Source organism: Alligator mississippiensis, chromosome 5, assembly GCF_030867095.1.
Source record: "Alligator mississippiensis isolate rAllMis1 chromosome 5, rAllMis1, whole genome shotgun sequence".
NCBI lineage: Eukaryota > Metazoa > Chordata > Crocodylia > Alligatoridae > Alligator > Alligator mississippiensis.
Window position 1 is genome coordinate 31,004,879 of NC_081828.1, and position 24,863 is coordinate 31,029,741.

Consider the following 24,863-nt stretch of genomic DNA (forward strand, 5'->3'; position numbering starts at 1 on the left):
GCAACATTGCCTAAAGATCTGTATTCCTTTCTGCAAGGCTATTCAAACACAATGCTTCCCTGCCTTCACTTGTACGCACCTGCAACGGAGTGGAACAGGTATACAGCGTATTCTGCTGAACAACTTGCAAATGTTTTATGAGATGCTGTGGACCAATGGACCAACCAAGCTAAGGCGGGGAGAAAACATATAATTTTTTTTTCAAGATGAGGCACGTGAGCAATTAGGAATTATAGCAAAAGGATAAAAATTAAAACAACACAAAACAAAACAAGCTCCCCACAAAAAAAACCTTGAGACATTCATCAGTCCAAAAGCACTAGTGCAACTTTACTAACTTACATAAAATCCACCCATTTTGTAGAATAGTAGCTTTAGAAATGACAGAGCAGGACTTATTTTCTAGTTAGAATGTTACTGAATCCCGCATTTTAAGAGATACTATTAGGCAGCCTAATCTAAAAGACAGAAAACAGACTGGTAATTTATATTGTGATACTCAATGTCATTCCTTAACTGTTGCTTTTAGACATCTTCATGTTATAAAGGGTGTTTTACAGGATAACTTCCTGAGGTCCCTTCCAACCATATTTTTAAGACTCTATGACAAATAGCCAGATGATTTCAAAAAATAAAAGTACTCAAAAAAAGTCCATTGCTTTCCCAATCGGAAAATTTGTTCCCAATATTTTATGAAAAGACAGTCAAGGCAGTTTTGTAAATTATAAAGGTGCAGAAAAGAACAAAACCAATGCTTTGTTAGAAACCCACTCAAATATGTCCTTGTATATACCACTGAGGTGCTGGTATGGCGTGGTGTAATTTAAAGATAGCAAATGAATAAGAAAAGCAAGATGCTCAGAATATGAGTTTTTTCAAGCATACTTTATGTATGAACATCTGAAAATCTGGCCACCAAATTAAATAGCTGCATTTGCTTTAGCATGTCTGAGTGATCTCCTAGACATAATGTACTGCCCTTACTTTTATTACAGTATTCCAAAGAAATATTTTTACTGCTTAAATGTTTAGAGGGCCTATACCACCCAGAAACACTGAACCTGAGTGTTATGTGTACAGTTTTGTGGACTAAAAACAATGGTGGGCACAAACAATGTTGTTTTAAAGAGCTGAGTACCTGCTCAGTGGAAACAATCAGATTGTTGGGTGTTTGGGATGTTGTAAAACTAAACAATGGTCCCTGTGTTATCTGTGTGACCTCCCCCGCAAAAATCAAATTGTGTTTTGTACGGCATATTCTCCATCCTTTCATTTTCACAAGAACTTATTTCAGAATGAATAGAGTATAATTAGAATGCATTTGTAACAGACAGGTGGTGGTTCCAAATAAATATCATCTGCAAGTTTCTTCAAGAGTTGGAAGTACCATAAACTTTCAAATGACAGAACATAAGTCAATTTTCAAGTCAGATAAATACATGCTATCATTTATTAAATTAATTTTCCACTTGTTCTCACCTTCCAGCCAGTTACACTATATGTCTTCCCAGCACTTCCAATAGTTACTGTTCTCTCCCACATCCCTGGCAAAGTAGCTGCATACAAAATACAGTTAATTAGGACAGAATGCACCTACATGTGCCATACAAACATAAAATATGCATTGCTCCTAGCTAGAAGCTACAGTGTATTAATGGAGGGTATCACCAATCAAAGAGAAAAATTCCAAAGTTAAACTAAAAATAAAAAAAGAAATGGAGAAGTATCTCTGAATGTCAAAATTTCACCTGCCCCTTACTGAGACTGCTTTGCCACCTAATCCCAGGAATTCAGTTGTGGGGACAAGGATGATCCTACTTTGAGAGGAGGAGATAACCTCCTGAGGTCGCTGCCAAGCATATTTTTCTTAAGACTCTATGACAGACAGCAAGAGGATTATAAAAAAGTAACTGCACTCAAAGGCAATATATTGCTTTTCCAATCCAAAAATTTGTCCCCAATATTTTATTTGAAAAGAGAGTTACACTTTTTCAATTGCTCCATGGAACTGCATTTAACCATACAAAGTTTGAATATAACTGTAAAAACAACCAAGTGCTGGGAATACTCAGTAAGGTACTATATATGAACATAGTAAAACACTGGAACAGGTTACCCAGAGAGGTAGAAACTCCATCCTTGGAGGTTTTCAAAACCCGGCTAGACAAAGTTTTCACTGTATGATCTAGTTGGGGATGATCCTGCTTTGAGCAGGGGGTTGGACTAGATGACCTCCCGAGTTCCCTTCCAACCTTAACTTTCTATGATTCTATGTTACCTGAGATGCTACTCTCTTTGTTGAGATGCCAAAAAAATCCTCAGTTATAATATGTGATTTCTAAATCTGCCAGAGCAACTCTGATTATTACTCATAGGAGGTTTGCACTTTTACAGAAGTCAGATAAGGGTTACAGACATGATGAAGTGTTCTGTGCCAGAGGAAACTGCCTAGGCGACAGCACAAAGACTATGCTAATGTTATGATCTATGGCTAGCAACCCATATTAGATTATATTAAAGAACCACCACCAGACTCTGTAAATTGATACAATATCCATTCTGCATCTTTCATGAAAGATGTGTCACCGCATTTGATGGACTATGTGAAGTGCAATATTGAAACGTTACAGTATCTAAATATTGAAACAGAATATTGAAATAGTGGATTCATTTTTTCTTATATTATCTTTATGTATAGTTATAAAAAAACTAAGGAGCTGGATGTAAAAAAAGTATGTCTGGCTTCTTTTACTAAAATGACTTTATCATTTACATTTTTACCCTGAAGCTTTTACGGTATGTAGATTTTAACAATAAATTACAAGATCATCCCATGTTAGCTGCGTACTGTTAGCAGTATGCAGCTAAACCCACTTGACTAACATTTTAATCTTTAACTTGAGTCATTATCACGATGGAACGTACATTTTATGCTGAGTCATAAAAATGCCTTTTGTTCATGTGGTAGTTTTCATTTTTCTTTTTTTGCTTCAAAATGTTGAAATAAAAAGTGATGACAGTGTGTTTCCCCTTTTCTCCATGTTCCATTACCACTGAGCTACTAGGATGGACCTAAAAAAACACCAGGTGGGAGAAAAGCAAAAAACCTGCGGCCTACACACACCCCTGCACTCAATGGGAGCCTAACGTACAAATCTCCAAATCAAGGTCAGAGGTCCATCAAGGCTTCCTGACTCATCAGGCTCATGTGGTTAAGGCTCACCAGTTCCTGAGGCCAATAGCACACAAGAGAGTAATTATATCCATTGGCCCTTGACTGCCCAAACCAAACAACCTGGTACTCATTTAAAACAGGTCAACTAGGCTGTTAGTACAAATGCAGGGCAAGGTTCAAACTCATACCTCTTGAGCCATTACAAGAAACCTTAACTGCACTGGCACTGCACCCCTATGATTAGCAAATAACTCACTGAATTATCAGTATTCCAACATCACTATAGTAAATTATATCAAACTTTTTAATTAATAACGATTACCCTTTGCAAGGGGGTTTCATCAGTAAATCTCCAAGCTCATTATAAAAGGTAGATATCACCACTGCCACTTCAGAGAAGGGGAACCAAGGCACAGAGAGGCAAAGTACCTTGCTCAGGGTCACACATGATATCACTGTCACAGCCAAGAACAGAGCACAACTCTCCTGGCTCCCACTCAAGTCCATTTTATGCCTTTTGGGATCAGCAGTTTAAACTCAAGGGGGTTCTCTGTTGTGCAACAACATTCATCTTCACTGTAACAACCTATAACTCCATGTGTAAGTCCAAAGCAAGCAGCTACCTTCATATCCAAAACCTCTGCATGGCTAAGGTGGCATACCTCAGTCTTTTCAAATAAAATGACAGCTAGATCACAACCCTGCATATACTCCCATTTTTAGTTTTAGTGTATATACCATGTCACTGACTTTACTGGTACTTACTCTTGCTTACAGGATTAGGGCATATGGTTTAGATATTTTGACTGTACAAACTGAATACGTCTGCTCGAACAGTCTAATCTCAGTGAAGTCTATAAGAGTACCCCCAGTGAATACAAAAGGCCTTAGATCAGATCCTATTTCAAGGACAGTGACAGCATGAAATACCGTGGTCTGATTCATCCCTGAAACATGCATAGCAACACTGCCCAGCAGCAATTCTTAACACTGGCAAACACAAGAACTTCCTGTTCATAGCATTCGTTATTTGTAATATACGCTCCATGATTGGGAGGACAGAGTAGGAAGTATATCTTCTACTCCCTATAGCTGTTCTTTTGGCTGATTTTTTTTCCTGTTTATTATGGAGCCAAAAATAGCGTGGTTTCTTGTTACACCCTGGCCTCAGAAAGGAAAAGGGAAAATTAACGAACTTGTCTTCCATCTGTTATCTCAACAGCAATGTACATGACTCTGTAGATATAGAAGTAGTGATTATTCTACCATTCCCTAAATCAAAATAATAAAATTAGGGTGAGATTTTTCTAACACCTGTAAGTGATTTAGAAGTACAACTTTCTATGAGACTGGAGTTCCTAAATCACTTAAGAGCTTTTGAAAATTCTACCTTTAAGATCTTTTAAATATATATTTGAAATGTAGAGGTAATTTTTCCACAGAGAATAATTATTTTAGATTAGACTAAACTTACCATTTGAACATCTTGACAGCATCATTTACGTATCTTAGGGAAGCACATCTATGAAACCCTTCCACAATCATTCTTGTGAATATACAAATATCAGTACCTATTTTAATGTGTTTATTTCCTGTGTACACCAGCCATTCATACACCTCATCACTGATACACAGGCTGTCATGTTTAATGCAGAGATCAGCTATTAGCTGGAGTTCTTCTTTGGTATATACCTAGAATGCAAAAAAGTGAGGGCCAGTGCATTAATCTGTGAATATAACGCTCATTCTGGAACTATAATGACTATGATAACGAAGTCTTACCTTGCCTATTGGGTTGTGAGGCGTATTCAGTATAATTGCTTTTGTTTTAGAATTAAATTTACTTGCAAGTTCAGTGGGATCTAAAACCCAATCAGCACTAGATGCAGAGTTTCCAGCTTTTTTCTATAATCAGAATAAATATCTGCATTACTTCAGTATACTGCAAGCTATACACTGGACCATGCTTTCCCCCAGGGAAGACCCAAAGAAAAACTGAAGTGGGAAATATCTGTGTCCTTGAAATTATACAGTTTTCACTGCATCCTGAAGGCAAGAGGAGGACATTTCAGTTAACTAAGGACAGGGTAGTGAGCATGGTCCTTTGGACAGAGAACAGATTTAGGTTGGACATTAGAAAGAACTTCTTCACAGTAAGGGTTGCCAGAATCTGGAATGGGCTTCCAAGGAAGGTGGTGCTCTCCCCTACCTTGGGGGTCTTCAAGAGGAGACTGGACAAGCACCTAGCCGGGGTCATCTGACCCCAGCACTCTTTTCTACCCACAGCAGGGGGTTGGACACGATGACCTACAGAGGTTCCTTCTGACCCTAACATCTATGCATCTTCAAGTATGCAGCTATTATAGTGATAGGCAAAGCATAAGAACCTACATAGAAAATAATGGATGTACAGAAATCTGCATGGAAATCACACCAAACTATTATCCTTAAGTACCCATGAGAACATTCAAGTCCCACACTACATTCTACAGGACTTATGTTTTTAGTGTGGCAGAAGTCCTAATTCTATGGCCTCCCTGGCCAAGAATTACCCAAACAGACCCTTCTCTGTAAGTACTGAAAAACTATCATTCACCTAAACAAACACTAACAGTTTTAACTCCACTTATTTAGGAAAATCCCTGCAAGTGTTCTGGATGCTGCTGGCAGTGCTTAGCAGTTACTTATTCATAGTTCTGCCTTGTCCCTTTCCCAATTTTGTGGAAACTCAACCAGCCAGAGTGCAAGTACAGTGGCTTCCATAGGGTGGCAGAATGATACTATGTTGCTTCGATTCTAAGCACTCTAGATTGTGTTACAAAAGCTTTCTGCTCCTTTCACAACAACCAATTAGGAGATTTCTTTCAAATATTGGAGATATTGCTATCTAAAACTGAACCACAGCAGAACTTATTCTGCAAAATCAAAGGAAAAACATTCTATTTATGGTAAATTTTTCAACTGAAAGATCAATCCTAATTTAGTAGGCAGATTTGGGGAAGAAGCTACATCCTGTCACAATGTCAGCTTCTGAAATAAGATCAGAAACTAATACATACAGAAACTGCACTGCCTGGTGATAACCCTTTCCTTATTTTGCATCTGAAAACCTTTTGAATAGTGTCTAATAAAAGGACCTGAGAAGCTTTCAGAATACTTAAATTGTATTAAATAGGAAACAATGCCCTTTCCAATCCTGAGAATGCTGTATGTATAAAGCTTTTGAATTATACCACTGTTAAGACTTCCACTTTTTATTATATAGTTAAATGTTACGAAAAACTATGCAGGAACAAATCTCCTACAGCATGGTTATCAAACCTTAAAACAGAATCCTGAATTCTATATAGTAAATAATATATATTTTTTAAAAATCAATATACTCACATATCTCAGTGGGATAAAAACAGGTTTTGCTCCTGCCATCTTCACCATGGGCTCATAACAGTCATAAAAGGGTTCTATTATTATCACCTGAAATAAAAGGTGAAAAGAATGAAAACTGACACATTACAACAGGTAAAGATATCTTATTACTCTTTTCCAGTGACTCTCAACCAGGGTGCCATGGCACCCTGGGTTCTTCAAGATCCGTTCAAGGGTTCCATGGGGTGCTACACAGTGTTAGCATGTTAGTTGTGCACTGTCAGATGATTCACAAGACAAACACAGATTTCAAACAGGAATTCCTAGTGTTAAAAACATTTTGACCTGTTGTGATCTATTAAGTTGAGTTCTTTGCAATAGAAGAATTGCTCCGTTATTTTTTTGTACTCAAGTGAAAACTAAGAGCTAGCATTTTCTATAGGGTGCCTTGAGCCTATGAAGGAGTGCCTTGAGTCTAAAAAGGTTGAGAATTGCTGCTCTATTTGGACATACTCTGGCCACATGGCTTTACTGTGCATCTTTGATATTCAACCTTAGTCTGATGCTGCAGAATTTTCATCTAATAATTTCAAGTACCACTTCATTTAAACAATAAATATTGATAAGACTTCAAAGATAAGATGCAGTCATTTCTTCCAGAGTTAGACATCACATCTATGGCTTGCATTTTAATGTTACATGTGCTTGCGGACAGGGGCACAAAATGTGAAGAGGTGGGGAAGACAGACAAAGGACAATGGCAAAATGTGGTGTTAATAGGAAAGAATCAAGAGCTGGTAAGCAGGGAGAACAGAAGATCAAAGCACCAAGAAATGAAGAGCAGGTACAGATGAGAAGACTAAGCAGAAGTAAAAGCAATAAAAGGATGAAAGCCGGCGTACCAAACCAAAACAAGCACTCGTCAGTTGCAGACAATAAACACTGCCTTCTAAAAAGCTAATTCCAGTATCAAAGTAAAAAGGACAAGGAGTAATAGCAAAGAGATGAATTGAGACATCTAATGTAGAAAACCAAAATACTGAGGCATGAACATCACTTTAAAAATTAGCTTACTCTTTTTTGGCACTACAAACAACAGTCTGAACCAAAACCTGAAATAAGAGGGCTATTCTGATATAAACAGCAACCCACAAGTTTTCTAAAATAAGAACTGGTGGGTGTTGTACTCCAGGTATTGCAAATAGGACAGGAGTTTTGCATGCCAGCAAATGGGAAGGGAAACATTCACAGGATGGTTTCCTTACTGCAGCCTCTGAAAGTATTCAACAAGCTCTGGTCTATATGACACAATCATCTGATGTAGCTAATTTAATCTGTGACAGTCAAACAGGAGTTCAAGCCACATTTATATAAACAAGAACTTAAAAAATAAGCAACCAAAATAACAGATTTTATTTTGGTAGCTATGATAGAATATTACAAATGCAACTTACTTCATCGCCTTCTTCAATTAATGCCTGCATTGCACTAAACAGAGATCCATATCCTCCCACTGTCACCAAGATATCTGTGTAAGGGTCGATCTTCCTTCCACAAATCTTCTCATATACTTGGGACAAGACCTTCACCAGCGCAGGATGTCCCTGTTCAAATAAAAAAAAACCCCCACATTGGGATGCATGTCCCAGTATTAAGCAACCAGTAGTACAAGCAACCACTAGCACACAATCTAGGCACCAATAATATACAATCAGCACATACATGTTCAGTCTCTTGACAAGTAGAAATGGCAGTGGACAGAATGGTTAAGCTGTAGGTGCAACTTACTGGTGCAGCTTAAAGGAAATTTAGGGCCATGTTTTATTTCTGTCAATATACATGAAAATAAATAAAGGGTATTTTAAAGACTTATGCAAGATCATCCCCTAAACTTCTCTGGACGTTAGGCTAAAAACGTTGGCGTGTTTTAGAAAGGATTGTATAGATTGCAACTTCTCAATTCCTACCAGGCAATGCTTTTTAAATCGAATGTTTTTTGATTTGTCTAATAACATCAACCCACCCCCAGTAGCTCCTGGTGTTCTAGGCCTAGTTAAAGGTCTGCTATGCAGGAGGAGTGCTTTGATCCCACATCCTCCCTTGCACAGTAGGGTCACAGTGAAGGAGAAACCTTGTTGCTTCATTTCCTTGTTCTTCCCAATCTGTCTGAATCCATCTACTGTCTCATTTTATACTAAGCTGTTTTAGGGTAGTGGCCATCTTTTTATTCTATGTATATTTTATGTCTCTCACTATCGGATCTTAGCTCATGACTAGTGCTCCTAAGATATTACAATAATAATAGCTTAAAACTCTAAGAACCATTTGTGCCCCATACTGCATAGGGGTACATGGGTTATTTCTGCCCTTTCCAAAACATATGTTGTCTTTTCAGGATGCAGAAAACAAAGCGTGTCTTAAATTATATGCATCAGGAAACTGAGGGTAAGCACTGCACAGCTTTGCTTACTGTGAAAGGTTTAGTACTGTGAAAAAATATTAAATTTTTAATTACTTTTTTATACAAATGTATAAATACAACAACCACCCAATTGCTTAATGTAATGCTCATCATCTTCAGAATCTCATTGTCTTACTATAGCAATGACTTTCCAATGAAACTGCAGTTTAAGACAATAACCATACAACAGAGTCCCTGAGAAAAATACATCAACTACAACAAAAGTATCCTCAGGATCACATAACAACTTCAATGGATTCTCTCCACTGGAGAGTAACTACCCTATTTACCTGAATCCAAGATGACTTTGAATTTAAGAGGATCCCCCAATAATTTTCTATGTAGAGAATCTAATTATTGGAGGGTCATCTTAAATTTGTCCCACCCACCACTGTGTTGGGAAAAGCAGCAGCAGGGGGGCAGGCAGTGAAAGGGGGCAGGAAGCAGGGGAGTCAAGCAGCCTGACTCTCACCCCTTAACCACCTTCTCCATACCTTGTCTCTTGCCATCTGTCCCTCTCATGCCTGGGCCTTCCTGCAGCTATGCCCCTGGTGCCTGCCCACCATCATGTATTCCCCTTGCCACCTGCCCCTGCCCCCATGTCTGGACTCCACAGTGCCTGCCACCTTCTGCCACTTGTCCCCCATGCTTGTCCCTCCTGGTTCCTCCACCCCTACTTACCCTGAGTCATGACCCCAGCCCTGCTCTGGCCCATGGCCTGGAGCACCTACTGACTCTGGCCCCAACCCAGCTCGGCCTCTCTGGCCCTGGCCCTAGGGTAAGAGCCAGAGCTGAGGCCAGAGCTGCCACTGCTGCTGCTTGGCACCTGTTCCAGTACCTAACCTTTCACAATGGCCAGTGCCACATGCTTCAGATAAAACTAGTCACTGATTTCCACAAACAATTACATATTAAGTAAAAGACAGTGGCACCAATCCATTGAAGCAAGTTTCTCTTTATTTAGCTCCATGAAAGCTAGGTGTCCAAAGAGGAGTTAGACACCCAAATATGTTTAAGTGTATTGCCTTTCAATTTCATTAGGTACTTTTTTCTGTCACCGCATCACAGTCCTTTTTGTATCCTGTTTACACTGACCCAAGTCAAGAAATATAGGTTTAAAGCTGTGGTCCCATTTTTCCTCCTCTTGTACACAAGACTTGCTATCAATCTTTGATGACGATCTATCAGATATATATGATGCATTATAAAATGATGTTCTCAGTGAAAGGTTCTGCTTTAAAGAAACCTTCACTGGAGATATTTAGCAATCACTAGTAAAGTCTTATAGGACACCAATGCTCAGCAGAAGAAATCAAAGACACTATGAAAATATAAGTAATCACAAACAAAATCATGAAGTTTTCCATATAGCAATCTTTCCCCAATGTTCAAAAATACTCACAAAGCCACGTGTGTACTGGTTCAGACGATCAACTGCTGCTGCTTTAGCTAATTCTTCTTTAACATAGCTAGGAGGGGATATATCTGGAAGGCCTTGACCAAGATTAACAATTGAGGGATCTGCAGCCACCTTAGTAAATTCAACCCTGGAGAGGAAAAAAAAGATAAAATCACCTTATTCCTATTTCCCCCTTAGCAAAAGCAAAAGGCTGTATCTGCAATGAGTCAAATTAACACAACCAAAGAAAACTGCCTCCAGCAACAGGAAGTGAAATAGTGGGGAGGCTGGGATAATGCGAAGTGGACACAGGGAAACCAAAAATCAGACAGCACCATCTGGGGAAGCAGTGGATCCAGTGAATGACTCTTGCAACAACTCCAACAAGATCCGGGTTGCAGACAAAAACTGATCACCCCCCTCAACATAATAATCCCTAAAGGTAAGCAGCAGTGAACCACTACCCCGGGGTGATTTCCCAACTCAAAACACAGCAGATCTTGTAGAAAGAGACATGAATTTCTGGAGAGAAACTAGCCAAGCAAGCTGAGCTAACCTTAAACTAACCAGGGTCACCAAATCAACCAGCCAAGTCCTGAGCTTCATAAAACTTCCTAATCAGATCAGCCGATGGACTGTTCCATGCAGCTCATTAGTTATTTGCTTAATCCTGCCAAAAGCTAACTTTTGAATTCTAAAACATTTTCCCTACTTTCAGGCGATCCTTCCTTTTCAGTACCTCACCCCCATATGTTAAAGGAGTAAAGATTACAGCACTGCAGGTTACAGACCCAGTTAAAAAATAACTGAGATTACCAACCTGGGTCAAAGGTAGGATTGTCACTGACATGAGGGTGCTATTCTGGCACGGCACTGGTGGTGCCAGCCACTTTAAGGACTGGGCCAGGGAGGGGCAGGTGCATGATTAGGGTGGCCATTTTCAGGCCTAGCTCCCTGAGGTGAGGGCAGTTTGTGATCAGCCAGCAGAGAAGAAACACCTTTCTGCTGAGCTCTGCCAGGAACACCTTGGAGGTAAGGGTGAGACTATGGGGATGGCTTGGAGGCCTCACTGGTCCTGGGCATGACCTAAAACTGCACCCTTCCAGGGCAGGAAGGCCTGGTGGGGCTGCTGGTGGCATGGCAGCCCCCATGTAAATGCCAAGAATGAGCACCTTCCTAGTGTAAGGTGGATCAGGGCGCCTTAACCTCTGCCCCGAACTTTGGGTGGGCTATTTAGTGCAGGGAAGGCCAAGTAAGCTTCCTGAAACGCCTGAGCCCACTGGGGTGAGTGATCCCATGGGGCCAGGCACACTTCGTGGAGAACTGAGCCAGGAATGGGGGACCCCAAGCCTATGGGCAGGCAAGCAGTTTAGACCTGACCTGAGGCACTCAACTAGTCAATGCTGGGGCCAGGACCCAGAGTGGGGTCAAAAGGGCCAGGAGCCCACCGCAAGGGATGCCCACAGAGCAAAGAAGCTCGGGGTCCCAGCTGTCCTGAGACGGGGCCAAGGTCTAAGGGTGAGCTGAAGGTCCCTGTAATCTGCCGTGCCATTCACCAGTACATCTGGTTCGTACAAGTTTTTCAGATGTTACTGTTGCTTGAGGAAAAGACAGCCTGCTACTGACTCAGATTCCAGAGGGTACTCAGAGGTTTTCACCTGCCATGTCTTTGCTGTAATAAATGTATTTGGTAGGGAGGAAGATGTATGTTCCATCCCTCCTGCTCCCCTCCTTCAATCTTCCTGTCCTCCCATTTGGGGCTCTGCCTCCCCTACACCCCACCTAATGCCAACCAATGATGTTGAGTCCCGGTCTTCTGGGTTTGGTTACGGTACCATTACACGCGTCTTGGCCTTTTGAATCGCATAAACGTATACAGACATCAGTTCGTCCCACTCTGTTCAGGTTGTCATGGGAGTGGCCTAGCCTCTTTCTGACCCCAGGTTACCTTGTCTCCCGGCATCGGTTCCTCTCTCCTTGGCTTGTAGCTGCCATGGTGTGGACAGCTGTCTCTTCTTCTCTCTTCAGGTTCCTGGTGGGTCCAATCCAGTTGGGAGACATCAGGAGTCCACGGCTCTACTTCAGGTGAGTAATATAGCCCTTCTGGGCTTGAATTATCTCCAAAAGTCCCTTCCTAGGGCTGCTACCACTTTCCCTCAGTGGCGCTTTGCTCCACTCTGGGCTACTCAGTGCCCATGGGGAACCCACTTCTGGTTCCCCCTCCCTCTTGTCCAGCAGGATTTTTATTCCCTTTTCAATGGGCCGGCCGGCCTATCGGCGCCAGCACACGGACATAAAATGTGCCCACTCCCGCGTGGGAGCCAGTCCCAGCTCCTCCCAAGTCAACTGCTTTTCGTTTTTCTTCTCCTTCTAGCGCAGCATTCTCCCTGGCTGCAGCTCCACGCCCGCTGCTCCTCCAGCTCAGTGTGGCTTCATGCTGGCTCCACTCATCTTTCCCCACCAGGTAAGTTTTCCTCTGGGGCTCTATTCCTGTCACAGTCCCAGAGAGGGGACCACAGCTAATGGGCGAAGGGAACGACCGAGGTTAGCTGCCTGGGATGCCATCTGCAAGGCTTAGGCTGCAATGTAGGGATGGAACAGAGCTGGGGATATCCCCCTACACATCAGGGTTCAAAATGGGCAGCCTCCTGCCTGAGTAACATCCTATTACATCAAGGCATGGCAGGAGAGTGAGGTGGGCAGCTGGCCCATAGACAGGAGACAGGCCAGTGCTTGCACCAGGCGTGAAAGCTTACCCCTGTCATAGCTATCAAGTGTATTTAAGCAAGCTGTCCAACTACCAGGGCTAACAGAATCCTACTATCTAGCAATAACAGCTGTGACATTATTATAAGAATAATAAGGCCTGCTTAAAAGTATATTAAAACATAAGAGGCTAAATTCTAGCAACACATATGGCAATGTACAACAGTTAGGTTCAAGCTGATAAGAGATAAACATACAAAACCAAACTGCTGGAACTGACAAAACCAGGTTGTTCAACAAAATTGGTCAATAAAAGTGGAACCTGATCTTGTTACAATGTCTGAGAGCTTTTCCTCCCTTTATACAGGTTCATTTAGAACAGGAGATACTTTATTCTTACCTTTAACCATAATTAACTAATACATGTGGCCTTAACTACCCACTAAAGAATTAGGCCCACTGTTTCTATCTTTTAGGCATGCATGTAAATACAATTCATCAGCAGAGGTAACCAGTATCATTGATCAAGTGTCACAGAGATGCATAATAATCAACTCAAATTTGGAAGAGGGGGGAGGAGGGGGGCGGAGAGATCAACAAAGGGATTTCCAGAATTTTGCACATAACTTCCTCTGTTACTTACCACACATTGCTATCGAGCCCTTCAATTCGTTTTGCATTTTTGTGCTTAGAGGCCATTGTCTACAAAATCAAAACATATAGACAGAGGGGTTTTGTTAAGGATCACAGAGTACTATATTGTTCAGCATTGTTCCATTGCATGACAAACCCTTCCTCATGCCCTTTCAAATATACCATCACTGAATAAGTTCAATAGTATTAGAGAATTACAGCTTTCATAATTGCTTGATTTAGTCTAAAAGAAAAATAATCAAAATGGTAGGGATTGATTCATGCCTATGCAAAACCACTGAACACAGGGCAGAGGAGGAGACCAGAAGGGAATTTAGTTCTTTATCAGTGACTTACAAAAAAGAAAAGTGAGATCTGTGTCCTTTTGCTTTTCTATGCTATTTCAAGAAAGTCTGAAGGACTTATTCTCCCCCCCCCCCTCAAGTTCTCTTCCAATTTTAAAATAGTGTATTTTCCACTCAACTTTCCCTAAAAAAATAAATAAATAAAAATAAAAATAAAAAAATCAACAAATGACTGGAAAGAGGAAGGACTATAACATCAGAAAAAAGTCTAATATGATTTGTATTTTTATTCAGAATCATAAAAAAAAACACATTTCAAATGCATCCAAGTAATAACACTAAAATCCAATTAACAATAATAAAAGTAAGATTTTGCAACTGACAATAATAAAATAATAAGAATAAGACATCAAAAACAGTTAGAGGAAGATATGATTTTTGTTACAGATTCAGTATATACACTCAGTCCTTCACTTCAGGGTGGAGAAAACTCACAAATAACAGACCTTGCTAAGTGCTCCCTGTAAAAGTAGGGGAAATCTGACTTGACACTTCTGGTACTTCTAAGGTGAAAAGGGAGGAAAAAAAGGAAACAGGCAAAACTTCTCCATCCTCCCTTGTACACTCAAGACACAACCCCATTCATCCTGTCTGTAGGTCAACTTCAAAGTGGAGATACAGTCAGAACTGTTGTAAAAAGGGTGCCTACTCCCATTGTATCTGAGTCACAATACTGACTTACTAACACAGCCAATTTTTACTATTGCTAGGATTGCAGAATCCGTACAGCTATAAACTAAAACAGTTTTCAATTTCAATTTTCCATCTGTAAGTTGAGCTGGCAGAGCTGACCATTAGAAAAACATGATTTGACTTCTAGACTTTAAGAAATCATTCAGGAAAGCCATTCAATGCAAAGGCCCAGTCCTGCAAATGTGCACATGTAACTACTGCTTTAAACAGCCTCCACAGGTCTCCATCAGACTGTCTGCGGCAACGAAGTTGTGTGTGTGCATAACTGCTGCAGGAAAGGGGCTGTTATATCAGAATCACTTTTTTCCCCCTGTAATTTTACTGTAGGAGCCACATTCCAATCTCAGACACGTGGCAAAAAACTCAATGAACTTCAGCACATAAACACCAGTTTATTCCAATGAGACATTGATTCTACTTCGGACACTTAGGAAAGTGCAGGTGAGATTAAAAGAGAGTTATAATAGGTTGTAGTATACATCACTGAATAGGTATGCATGCCTAAGAAAAGGGGTGTCAAACATACATCTCACAGGCAGAATCCGGCCGGTGAAACTGTTCCACTTGGCCTGCCAGTAGTCTGTCCGGCTGCTGGAAGTTGGACAGTATGACCTGCCACAAAATTTGGGGTCTTTGGCCCCCTACAGACATGGCCATCACCAACAGCTCCCCAGACCCATGCTGCCACCTAAATGTGGCTTTGTGCTGCTGCCTGACCCCAGAATCATGCTACCTTGCAAAAGCAACTCCACATTGCTTCCTGAATGCAGCCCCGCCCACCACAGTAGCTGCTGGCCCTGCAGATCCAGATCTAGACCCCATCCTGGGCCCAAGGTGAGTTTGACATCCCTGCCTTAGAAGATTAATCAAACTTTGATGTGATGAGCTGGGTATAGATGAGGCTGGTGTCTGGACGTGATATACAATAATCTCAATATGTTATTATACATATTTCAAATAAACACTTTGAGCAGCTCTCCTGTTGCTTTTTCACATTCTAGACTTCTTTTCTTATTATGAAGGAGTAAGATGTCTAGCCCTGAATTTCTCTAGTTCCCAATTAGAATTCTATATGCTGCACTGGACAGCTCATTCTATTGATCTAAGATCAATTCAGTGGCTAATCACAAAAGGCTTATCAATTGCAAGATTTTTATCACTGAGTTTCAGTACATTTAAACGGTATCAAGCATCTCTTTCCTGGCTCAGATTTTACTGAGAAGTAAAAAAGCCATTTCCTGTTATCATCTTCATACTTCAGATCATTTTGTGTTCAAATGTTAATAATTAGAATCCTCTTCTTCTTTTTCTAGATACTGTGACCCTAATTTTGAATCTGATATTATAAAATGAAATTGCTGGGCCTATATTAGCTATTTGCTGTTCAAGGTCTTCATTTCAAATTTGGGTTCTAACCTTGCTTTCTCCTTAACTTGTAAAAGGCCATGGAATTAACTAAAATAATTAAAATGAGGTATGACTACAGGAACAGAGCCTAGTGAAGGAAAGGTCTTTCTTCTTCCTGGAAATCTCCAGGTGGTGGTGAGGATGCTGTGACCTCCCTACATTTAACCTCTATTTTACATCCTCAGTTGTGCTATTGTTTCCACTGTCCTTCAGTCCAAGAACTAGAAAATATTAATTTAAGGTCTGGTGCTATCATAATACTAATCAGCCTAACAGGATCAGTGTCAATCAGAGCAAGATATCCCCCCATCAAGAACCAAACATGTGGCCTCCAAGTACTTTTAGCATCTCCCCCCATCCCAGACTAGTTAGATTCAAGAGAGCATGAATAAGAAAGGACATGATTAAGAAGGTAAAATATTTATCTTTCCTCAAAATACAAGGAGAGATTTAATGAACGTGAACAACAAAGGCACGTTCATACAAGCGCAGACGTGTGGTATGTGGTGCCACAGACCCATCTGAGGCTCCACACACTGCAGATGCAGGCATTCCCCGTGTTTTCTGACCCATCCCGGGTGTAAGAGAACACCTTTTTGGGTGCCTGTCACTTTAAGAGCTGGAGCAGGGAGCTGCCAGGTGGCTCATGAGAGCGGCCATTTTGGAGAGCTCTGTTATAAGAGCAGAGCAGCTTGTGTTCAGCTGCTTGGGGAGTAACATTGCCTGGTGCAGCTCTTGCTCTTGGAATATCTTGGAGGTAAAGGTGAGGCTATGGGGAAGGAGGAGGCCTCATTGGTCCTGGGCATAACCTAAAACTGCACTCTTTGGGATACGGAGGCCTGGTGGGACTGCCGGTGGCATGGCAGCCCCACTTAAATACCAGGACTGATCACCTCCCTGGTATAAGATGGATAAGGGCACCTAAACCCCTTCCCCCACCTTTGGGTGGGTTACAGAGAGAGTTGGGAGGGGGGGACAGGTAAGCTTAGGAGAAGCGCCCGAGTCCCATGAGGTGTTGGATCCTGGAGGTGGGCCAGGCACACTCAAAGAGGAGTACCTGAGCCCAAGGGGTATAATACCCCGGGCCCTGAGGAAAGGGTGGAGTGAAGGTCAGATACGCTTAAGGAAGAGATGCACCCGAACCTGTTGGGGTGGAAGCCCCTAGGCCTGAGTGTAAGGGGCAGAGATGTGGCCTGAGAGAGGGGCATAGTTGTCCGGTGAGGGGCCAGGGGTGAGGTAGGCCCAGAGTTGAGCAACTGCTCAGTCCCGTTTGGGTGTGGGTCACAGGAGAGGCCCAAAAGACCATGGCAGGGCTGATCGAGGGGTGGAGAGCAAAGCCTGAGGATCTCTGTGTAGGGTGGTATGAACATGGTCTGAACAGGCAGTGTGCAAGAGACTGGGTGAGAGCCAGTGGCGTGCAAGAGGCCCCAGTGAGAAGGGGATGGCGTGTGCATGGCCCAGAAGGAGGCAGTATGCAAAAGATACAACTGTACGCCCAGTTTGCCCTGGCCTTGAGCCAGAATATCATCACACAGGGGGACATCAGCAAGGCATGGGACATGTATAGGAATGGTAGGAGCATATATATATCGTCCATGTTCATTTGGGTGCACGAAGGGCAGCCTCCCACCTATTTTACATCATAACAATTTACCAACAAGGTGTGGCAGGAAAACAAGGCAAGCAGTTTGCTCAGAGACAGGAGTGGAGCCATGCTAGTACCAGGCCTGGAAGATGCCCTAGTCACACCGGGGTTAAAAAAAAAAACACACCAAAAAAAACCAGAGTGACGCACATGGCAGCAGTGCACACTGTCCAAAACCAGAGCCTGGCTGGCTGGAGCTATGCTCCAGCTGCCGGCCAGGCTCCCCGCTGCAGAAACGCTGCAGCTCCAGCTCCTGGAAGTCCCTAGAACCCTAAGTAAAGCTGCTGGGACTGGTACGGTTGCTGGCCCCAGCTTCCCCTACCAGGGTAACCTGCCACACGTCTGAGTGCACGTGGCATGGGCGTGCTCCAGGGACAAGTAGCAGTGGCACACCTGTGAGATCTGTCTGTATTAAGCCTATTGGGTCCCCCTGAGTTGGAACGTGTGTTTCCCTGGGGACAAGTAGCAGTGGCATACCTTGTAATTATAGAAAAACCTTCTCATATTGGAGGTTTTTTTCCAAGCTAATTTGGAGGTCTGTTTATACCCTGACCCAGTCTGTTTAGATGACTTAACTATCTTATATCCTATCAAATTTACCCAAATAGTCTAATGGATCATACAGAAATCTAACCTTTTTCTGGATCTGGTAAAGGTCTTGGCTTCATTAACAGCTTATAGTATGAATTCCATATTGTATTCAAAAGCTTGTCTAACTTTATCCCAGACAGGCAGTTGGTTCAATAAAAAGCATCACCCACAGAAATCCTTGCCTTTCACATAATTCCTGGACCATTATGGTTACAACATCACTCCAATGCTACCATAGCCAGTCTGTGCATTTAGTATAAGCACTTGCTTCCATCAGTATTAAGCCTACTGGATCTTCCCCACAAGTGTGAACAAGTGTTTCCCTAGGGACAAGTCTCCCTTGTGCACCTGCATCCCTGGCCTGTGCCTTAGCAACTAGACTGTACATTCTCCCCAGTGTCCATTAACACTACTTTTAAAGATCAAAACAGAAATGCAGGGCAATAATCACTATTATAATACCAGCATGGTTTAATCTGTGATTGACTGGAACAAAATTTATTACAGTCTTCATATCAAACATCTAAGATTAGCATAACAAGCAATAATGCTTTGTGGACTTTCTCACTGAGGATGGATGAATTTCAAACTGCCAGGCAAACATTCATTTTTTTTTTATTGATTTAGTGAACTAAACCAAAGCAGACATCCAATCTAATATATGGTTATTGGCAGCATCAAAAACTTAGTACTTCTCTAAATAAATACTGCATGACATACATATACTGTAATCTATGAAATGATCCAATACGTACAGCAAGGGCTGAAAATCTGAAGGATCTTAAAGAAGAAACTGTCTTCAGTAGTTGTGTTCTAATGCCAAGACAGAGGAAGCGTTGTGGAACGAAAAGCATGCCTGCATAACAATCCAAAAGTTAAGGAAAAAAATCACATGCATACAACTAGTATATTTACAAATACCAAAAATGTGTATTTGCTCTACAAATTTAAGCAATTTTAGTCTGAGATTTTCTTCCCACTTCCCTTGACATCATTTTTCATCAGGCTAGTATATTATTACCCCATTATATATAAATATAAGAGCGAACCTTTTTAAATGACATGGCTACGCAACTTTTTTTAATATAATATAATATAAAACAAAATTTTCATCTATTTGACAGCATCAAAATAAATAATGGCCTCCCTTCACTGAAGATAGATGAAATTTAAAAAAGTGTAAGGTTTAGAAGGGCAACTCCTAACAGGATATGAAAACGCTTACCTCTAAATCCACTGCTTCAAATTTAGCCCAGATTAGTAGCAGTTAAAAATGAAAATATATCATTACTCTTCATTAGTCTACATAAATTAGTAACCACAGTGGGAGTTTTTACAAATACATGCTCACATAACAAAAATCACTACCACAGCTGGTAAAAGGGCTTGATTTGCAAAAAATAATAGAATGCCCAACTTTGAAAATTAGTTCTTGTTCAAGTGTTTCAAGCTGGGCACCCAAAATTGATCCATCTAAAAATCTCTATCACTTAGGAAATCTAAGTCTATGCACTGTTTTCTTCTATATACATGCATTTATTAAGATTAAACAGGTTGGATAAACATCACATTTATTAGGGCATGAGATAATATACCTACAGGGGGCTGGCCATATAGAGTAACAGACAATTCATGGTACATAATGACCCCATAATCCAAGACTATACAAAAGGAAAAGAGTAAGAGCAGTAGTACAGGACACACAATTTCTGAACATGCATTTAGGTAAACATATAGGATGGTAATGTCAAAATGACTTGATCATTAAAGAAAAACAATAAAACCTACACATCTAATTTAGAACTACAACGTCATAGCAAAATAATTAACAACTTCTGAATTACATAACTGATTAAAGAACAAATAGAAAACTTGCAGGCTGTAGCACAGTGGTTCTCAACATTGTTAGATACAATGCACTCCTTGTTAGACTCAAGGCACCCCTTGAGATATTCCAGCTCTTAGTACTGTTTCATTTTTTCAATTATGGAAAAATAATAGATCAATTCTTCTGTTGCAAATAATTCAGAAAGACTGCAACAACTCAGAATATTTTTATCACTACGGATTCCAATTCCAAATCTCTGGGTTCATCTTGTGAGTCATGTTTGCAAACCTAACAGTGCTAACACTGCATGGCACCCTATGGCACCCCTGAAAGGCTCTCAAGGCACCCTAAGATGCCACAGCACCCTGGTTGAGAAACACTGCTATAGCACTTGAGAAGGGGAAAACAGAAATATAAATTACCTCTCATAAAAGAGGTATACTAATTACATAAGGCCGAACTAGAAGAATTTAGTGGACTATAAATGAAGAAAAACCAAAAGAGAAAACAAATTGTGCCTTAAGGATGGCACAATCCTCTGTTAAAGAAGAATGATTTATTCCGTTCGTTCAGTGTGGATCTGTTTTGAAAAGTGGTTCTGTAAAAAAGGTATGCTGGAACTTCATACCTGGAGCCTCCATCTAACTTCATGTCAAAAGTGCTCCAATCTCAGCTTTAACAGTCAAGCTAGATTTCTTGTCTCAGACTTTACCACCTGAAACAAGGGAAGTGCAGGCCAGATCAGACATCAGCGATATCTGTTCAGTCTTACTGCCTTCAATAATTTGCAAAGATAGGACTGGAACTTAATACAAAATTCTGTTGATGATCCACAACAGATGATGAGCTTCTTCAGTTCTGCTCAACACAGACCTAACAGATATAATGAACAATTACAACTTCCTCTTGATGCCAAAGTCAGAAAACACAACTCTAAATATAGAGAAACAACAGATCTGTTGAGTAAGATCTGTGCTTGTTTTCAAAGTCATTTTTCAGAATAGCAATTAATCCATGGGAAACGTTATCATTGTCATTTTCAGTAACTGCAAAATGAAGTTCCCTCCACCTAAAACTTTTTCATAAATATATTAAATAGCACACATACATAGTGTGCTATTACTTTTTAAGATGATACAGTAATAATACTATTCTTCAACTGTTAGGCCATAGATAAAGTTTGCAAGAAGTACAATAATTATAGTATTTGTACAGTAAATTTGAATGCTGTACAATAAATAAGCGTGAAAGTGGTCAAGATAAACAATAATTCAGGAAGGTCTAAAGCAGTGGTTCTTGATTGTTTTTAGATTGACACCCATCTTTAAAGTCACCCTTTTGTTAAACTCAAGCTACCCCTTGAAAAATGCCAGCTCTTAGATTTTTAGACTATGGAAAAACAGCAGAGCAATTTTCTTTGCGAAGAATTCAGAAAGACCACAACAGGCAGGTCAGAACATACTTAGCACTATTGATTCCTATTTGAAATTTCTGGTTTTTTATTGTGAATCATGTTTATGCACCTAAGAATACATCACTGAAAGGAGCGGAGAGCACCCCTGGCTGAGACTCTCTTTTAAAGAATACTTTAATTTGAAAGAAAATATTCATATTTGGTTAATTTTCTATCTTCAGAGGATCTTAGCTTTGTATCATCCCTCATGTGCACAGACTCACTAATTCATGTTACACATATGACCATGCTTCTAAAGCCGAGTTGGTTGCCTCACAGGGAAAGCAGAATTCTACAAAGACTTTAGAGTTCTTTTAGTTTCTTTAGAGAAACTAAAATATCTGCTATTTATAACTATCCCATAATAAGGAAAAAACATATTTGTAAATTTCTGTGATATGCAGTATTTTTTTCATTCAATACATTTTGACAATGATTTAGGCAATGATTTTGCAATTCCAACATGAATCTGCAACACGGCAAATACAACAGCACTATAATATTTTCAGCAGTTATTTCACAGAATGCAAACGAAGTGTAGCCTTGCCTGCTGTACTTTCTACTGCTCTATGTATGAGTTAATGAGGACAGAAGTCAAAATGAGACTAGAAAAAGAACAAAAACAATCTTGCATAATCTTATACATACCAGGAATTTTTCACGTGAGTGAGACTACTTGAATATGAAAGGCTACTTACACAGTGCAAATTTTTTTTGAATCCAGGTCACAGTTTGATAAACACTATAATGGACAAGCAAGCTGAATGAAGTCAGAGCACAGCATGAGGCAACATGCAATATACTGCTCAAAGCTTCAAACCTGGACCACTACTGACCTGCCAACATTTGAATGCAATCAATCTGGAAATTGCTGGAAATTGGAAATCATCTGGAAATAAAAACTGGGACGTATTTTTTAACATCACTGAAAAACAGTGAATTGTAAAAGTTTCATATAGGGCAGACTGGATAAATTATCAACACTTTGCTGAAGAATATCAACAGGGAAAACTAGGGTCTCAGCATGTAATAATGACACAACTAGACTTACTGGATTGCCTTTGTTGCCACCACATTTCTGTTTATTTGTTCAGATTTAAAGGAAACCATTATCAAGATTGCTGGGCACAAAGCTGAAAATGCCCCAATAAAAATACTTATAAAAACATGCATTTTATCTCCTATAAAAACACATCTTTCTCTCCTGGCACACACATGAGTGCCTTCCAAATGAGTCTGTTCCAATGGGAAGCAACACAGACCTCCTGTGCATTGTTTCTGGAAAGCAAATACATGACCTGCTACTATGTGCACACTTCCATAAAAATCTCCCTTCCAGGTTTGCTATTGTACAAGACAGATGGATACATTTCACAGGACACAGGACTCCCTAGTACCATAGGCACAGACTTTTGTTTTTGCCAGTGAATGCTTGCAGAAATAAAAAAAAACAACCACCCAAAATGGCACTTTACTTTAAACTTGGTGCGTTCCCATGCCAAGCCCCGCGCGTGCTCAGAAGAGGCAGTGCATTACTTCAATCCAGCTCTGACACCAGCATCTGTGAAGATCAGGCAGTTTAGTAGGGCTCTTTTTGGCACTTCTATGTAATAGCTAAGGTTGAAATAATGCACTGCTGCTTCTGGTAAAGGGGGGGAGGGGGTTGAGGGGAGGAGTTAATGTCTACAAGCAGCCTGCAGCCATGGCTCATGGGTGCTAAGCACATGCTGTTTTTTTCAGTGGGTACTTGAGCCCTGGAGCACCCAGAGTCAGCACCTATGCCTAGTACTACGTAGGCGAGTTCAATTTCAGGCAGTGACACTTTAAACAGTTTGTCAATTAATTTGCTCTGCGATGGTGCTAATATGCTCTACTGTGCATAAATTTAGCTAGAATAAATTTAGCTCGTCAAAACGGAGCTTCTTCCAGCCCAAAAACACTATTCACTTTTTCAGTTCTAGTCATGCTTTTAAAAATTGGAATGTTCTCTAGAAATACATACATTATTCTCTTTTGGATTTTTTTTCTTTTTTGCACTAGCCAGTCTAACCAGTTATAGGCTCCCAACTGACCAAGAGGTAGAGGCTGGTAACTCAGAAAGTGTTCAGGAACAGTTGAGAGGATTCGACACGTGCAACATGACTTACAGAGAGAACCTGCACCTCTGATTACTGTCAAACCTGAACCTGTGATTACCAGATACTTGGTGCCTGCTTACCAGGTGCTTGCTGCCCATAAAGAGTGGAAAAGCTAAGGAGCTACTTGGACGAGAAAAAGACAAGTGACTACTCTTACAGTCCCACTCTTCTGCAGTAAGGGACAGAGAGGAAGACTGGCATGAGGGCAAGAAGCAAAGTTTGCTTAATAGGACTGAGGAGATATGGATGTGTAGCAAGGTAGGGATGTGTGCCAGGGAAAATAACATCTAAGTTAGGTGGGACCAGAAGACTCTGGAGAAGTTTCTTGAGAGGGAGAGGAGCTCTTCTGTTCACCTGGCAACCCTGGGTTATTCTGCTCCTTATCACTTCAGAAAACTGCCTTTGGTCCTTTCCTCAATTGTCTGCTCAGCACCCACTCCCTAGTATCCTATTCAGTCCTCATCCTCTTGGACCCAAAATAAGATCCCAAATGTCCCTGCTTCATACAACTTAGCTGCTCTCCAGTGTCTGGAGAAGTCATTCAATGTCAGGTCAAGGCACTCTGCACTGCTAACCAAATGGCATCCATCCTGATGGTGCATCATAAGTTTGTAACCAGGATGTGAGGCCAAGTGGGGAAAAAACCCAAGGAATTGAGTCAAAATAAACCAGTTTAACTTTTATGCCTTGGTTTTGTGTCTTGAGATAAAAAGTAAAACCACCAGTTTCTTCTCTCTCTCATATTTTATAAGAAGAATGAGAACAGTTAGCAACTCTGGTTACTCTGAACCATTCATTGTTCTTCAGTTTGAAGAAACTCTCAGGCTCCAATGCCAACATTAAGCACACGCACAGGTTTGCATGCTGTGAGATACCCTGTTGCTGCAGCATCTTGGAGAAGGCGACACAACTCAGGAATCCTGTACGCTCTGCAGCCCCCCGGACACAACATTGGGGTTACGTATTTCAGAGCGCCTCCCACAACTCAAACTGCGGTGCTAAG

General features: G+C 40.9%; 1 protein-coding gene and 1 long non-coding RNA gene across 7 annotated transcripts in view; one reads left to right on the forward strand and one right to left on the reverse strand.

The window, feature by feature from the left end:
• The window catches only part of KYAT3 (kynurenine aminotransferase 3), a 32,776-nt gene that overhangs the window by 7,237 nt on the left and 676 nt on the right, over positions 1-24,863 (reverse strand). For 3 of the 6 annotated variants that reach the window (XM_059728032.1, XM_014599757.3, XM_014599760.3), the window contains exons 2-10: positions 19,197-19,297; positions 13,751-13,809; positions 10,405-10,549; positions 7,996-8,145; positions 6,563-6,649; positions 4,958-5,080; positions 4,747-4,867; positions 1,480-1,556; positions 80-169 (exon numbers count right to left, since the gene is read on the reverse strand). In XM_059728032.1, coding sequence (XP_059584015.1) covers positions 80-169; positions 1,480-1,556; positions 4,747-4,867; positions 4,958-5,080; positions 6,563-6,649; positions 7,996-8,145; positions 10,405-10,549; positions 13,751-13,809; positions 19,197-19,295 — 951 coding nt within the window. In that variant the 5' untranslated portion in view covers positions 19,296-19,297. Of the gene's footprint in view, positions 1-79; positions 170-1,479; positions 1,557-4,746; positions 4,868-4,957; positions 5,081-6,562; positions 6,650-7,995; positions 8,146-10,404; positions 10,550-10,957; positions 11,108-13,750; positions 13,810-19,196; positions 19,298-20,897; positions 20,985-24,863 lie in introns of those variants that run through there. The other 3 variants (XM_014599759.3, XM_019479094.2, XM_019479096.2) reach the window with 2 other exon arrangements.
• LOC109281047 (uncharacterized) lies at positions 11,347-22,892 on the forward strand. The gene is made up of 4 exons (XR_002087569.2): positions 11,347-11,433; positions 12,430-12,486; positions 12,776-12,865; positions 22,447-22,892. It is a non-coding gene; the product is annotated as an uncharacterized LOC109281047 (long non-coding RNA).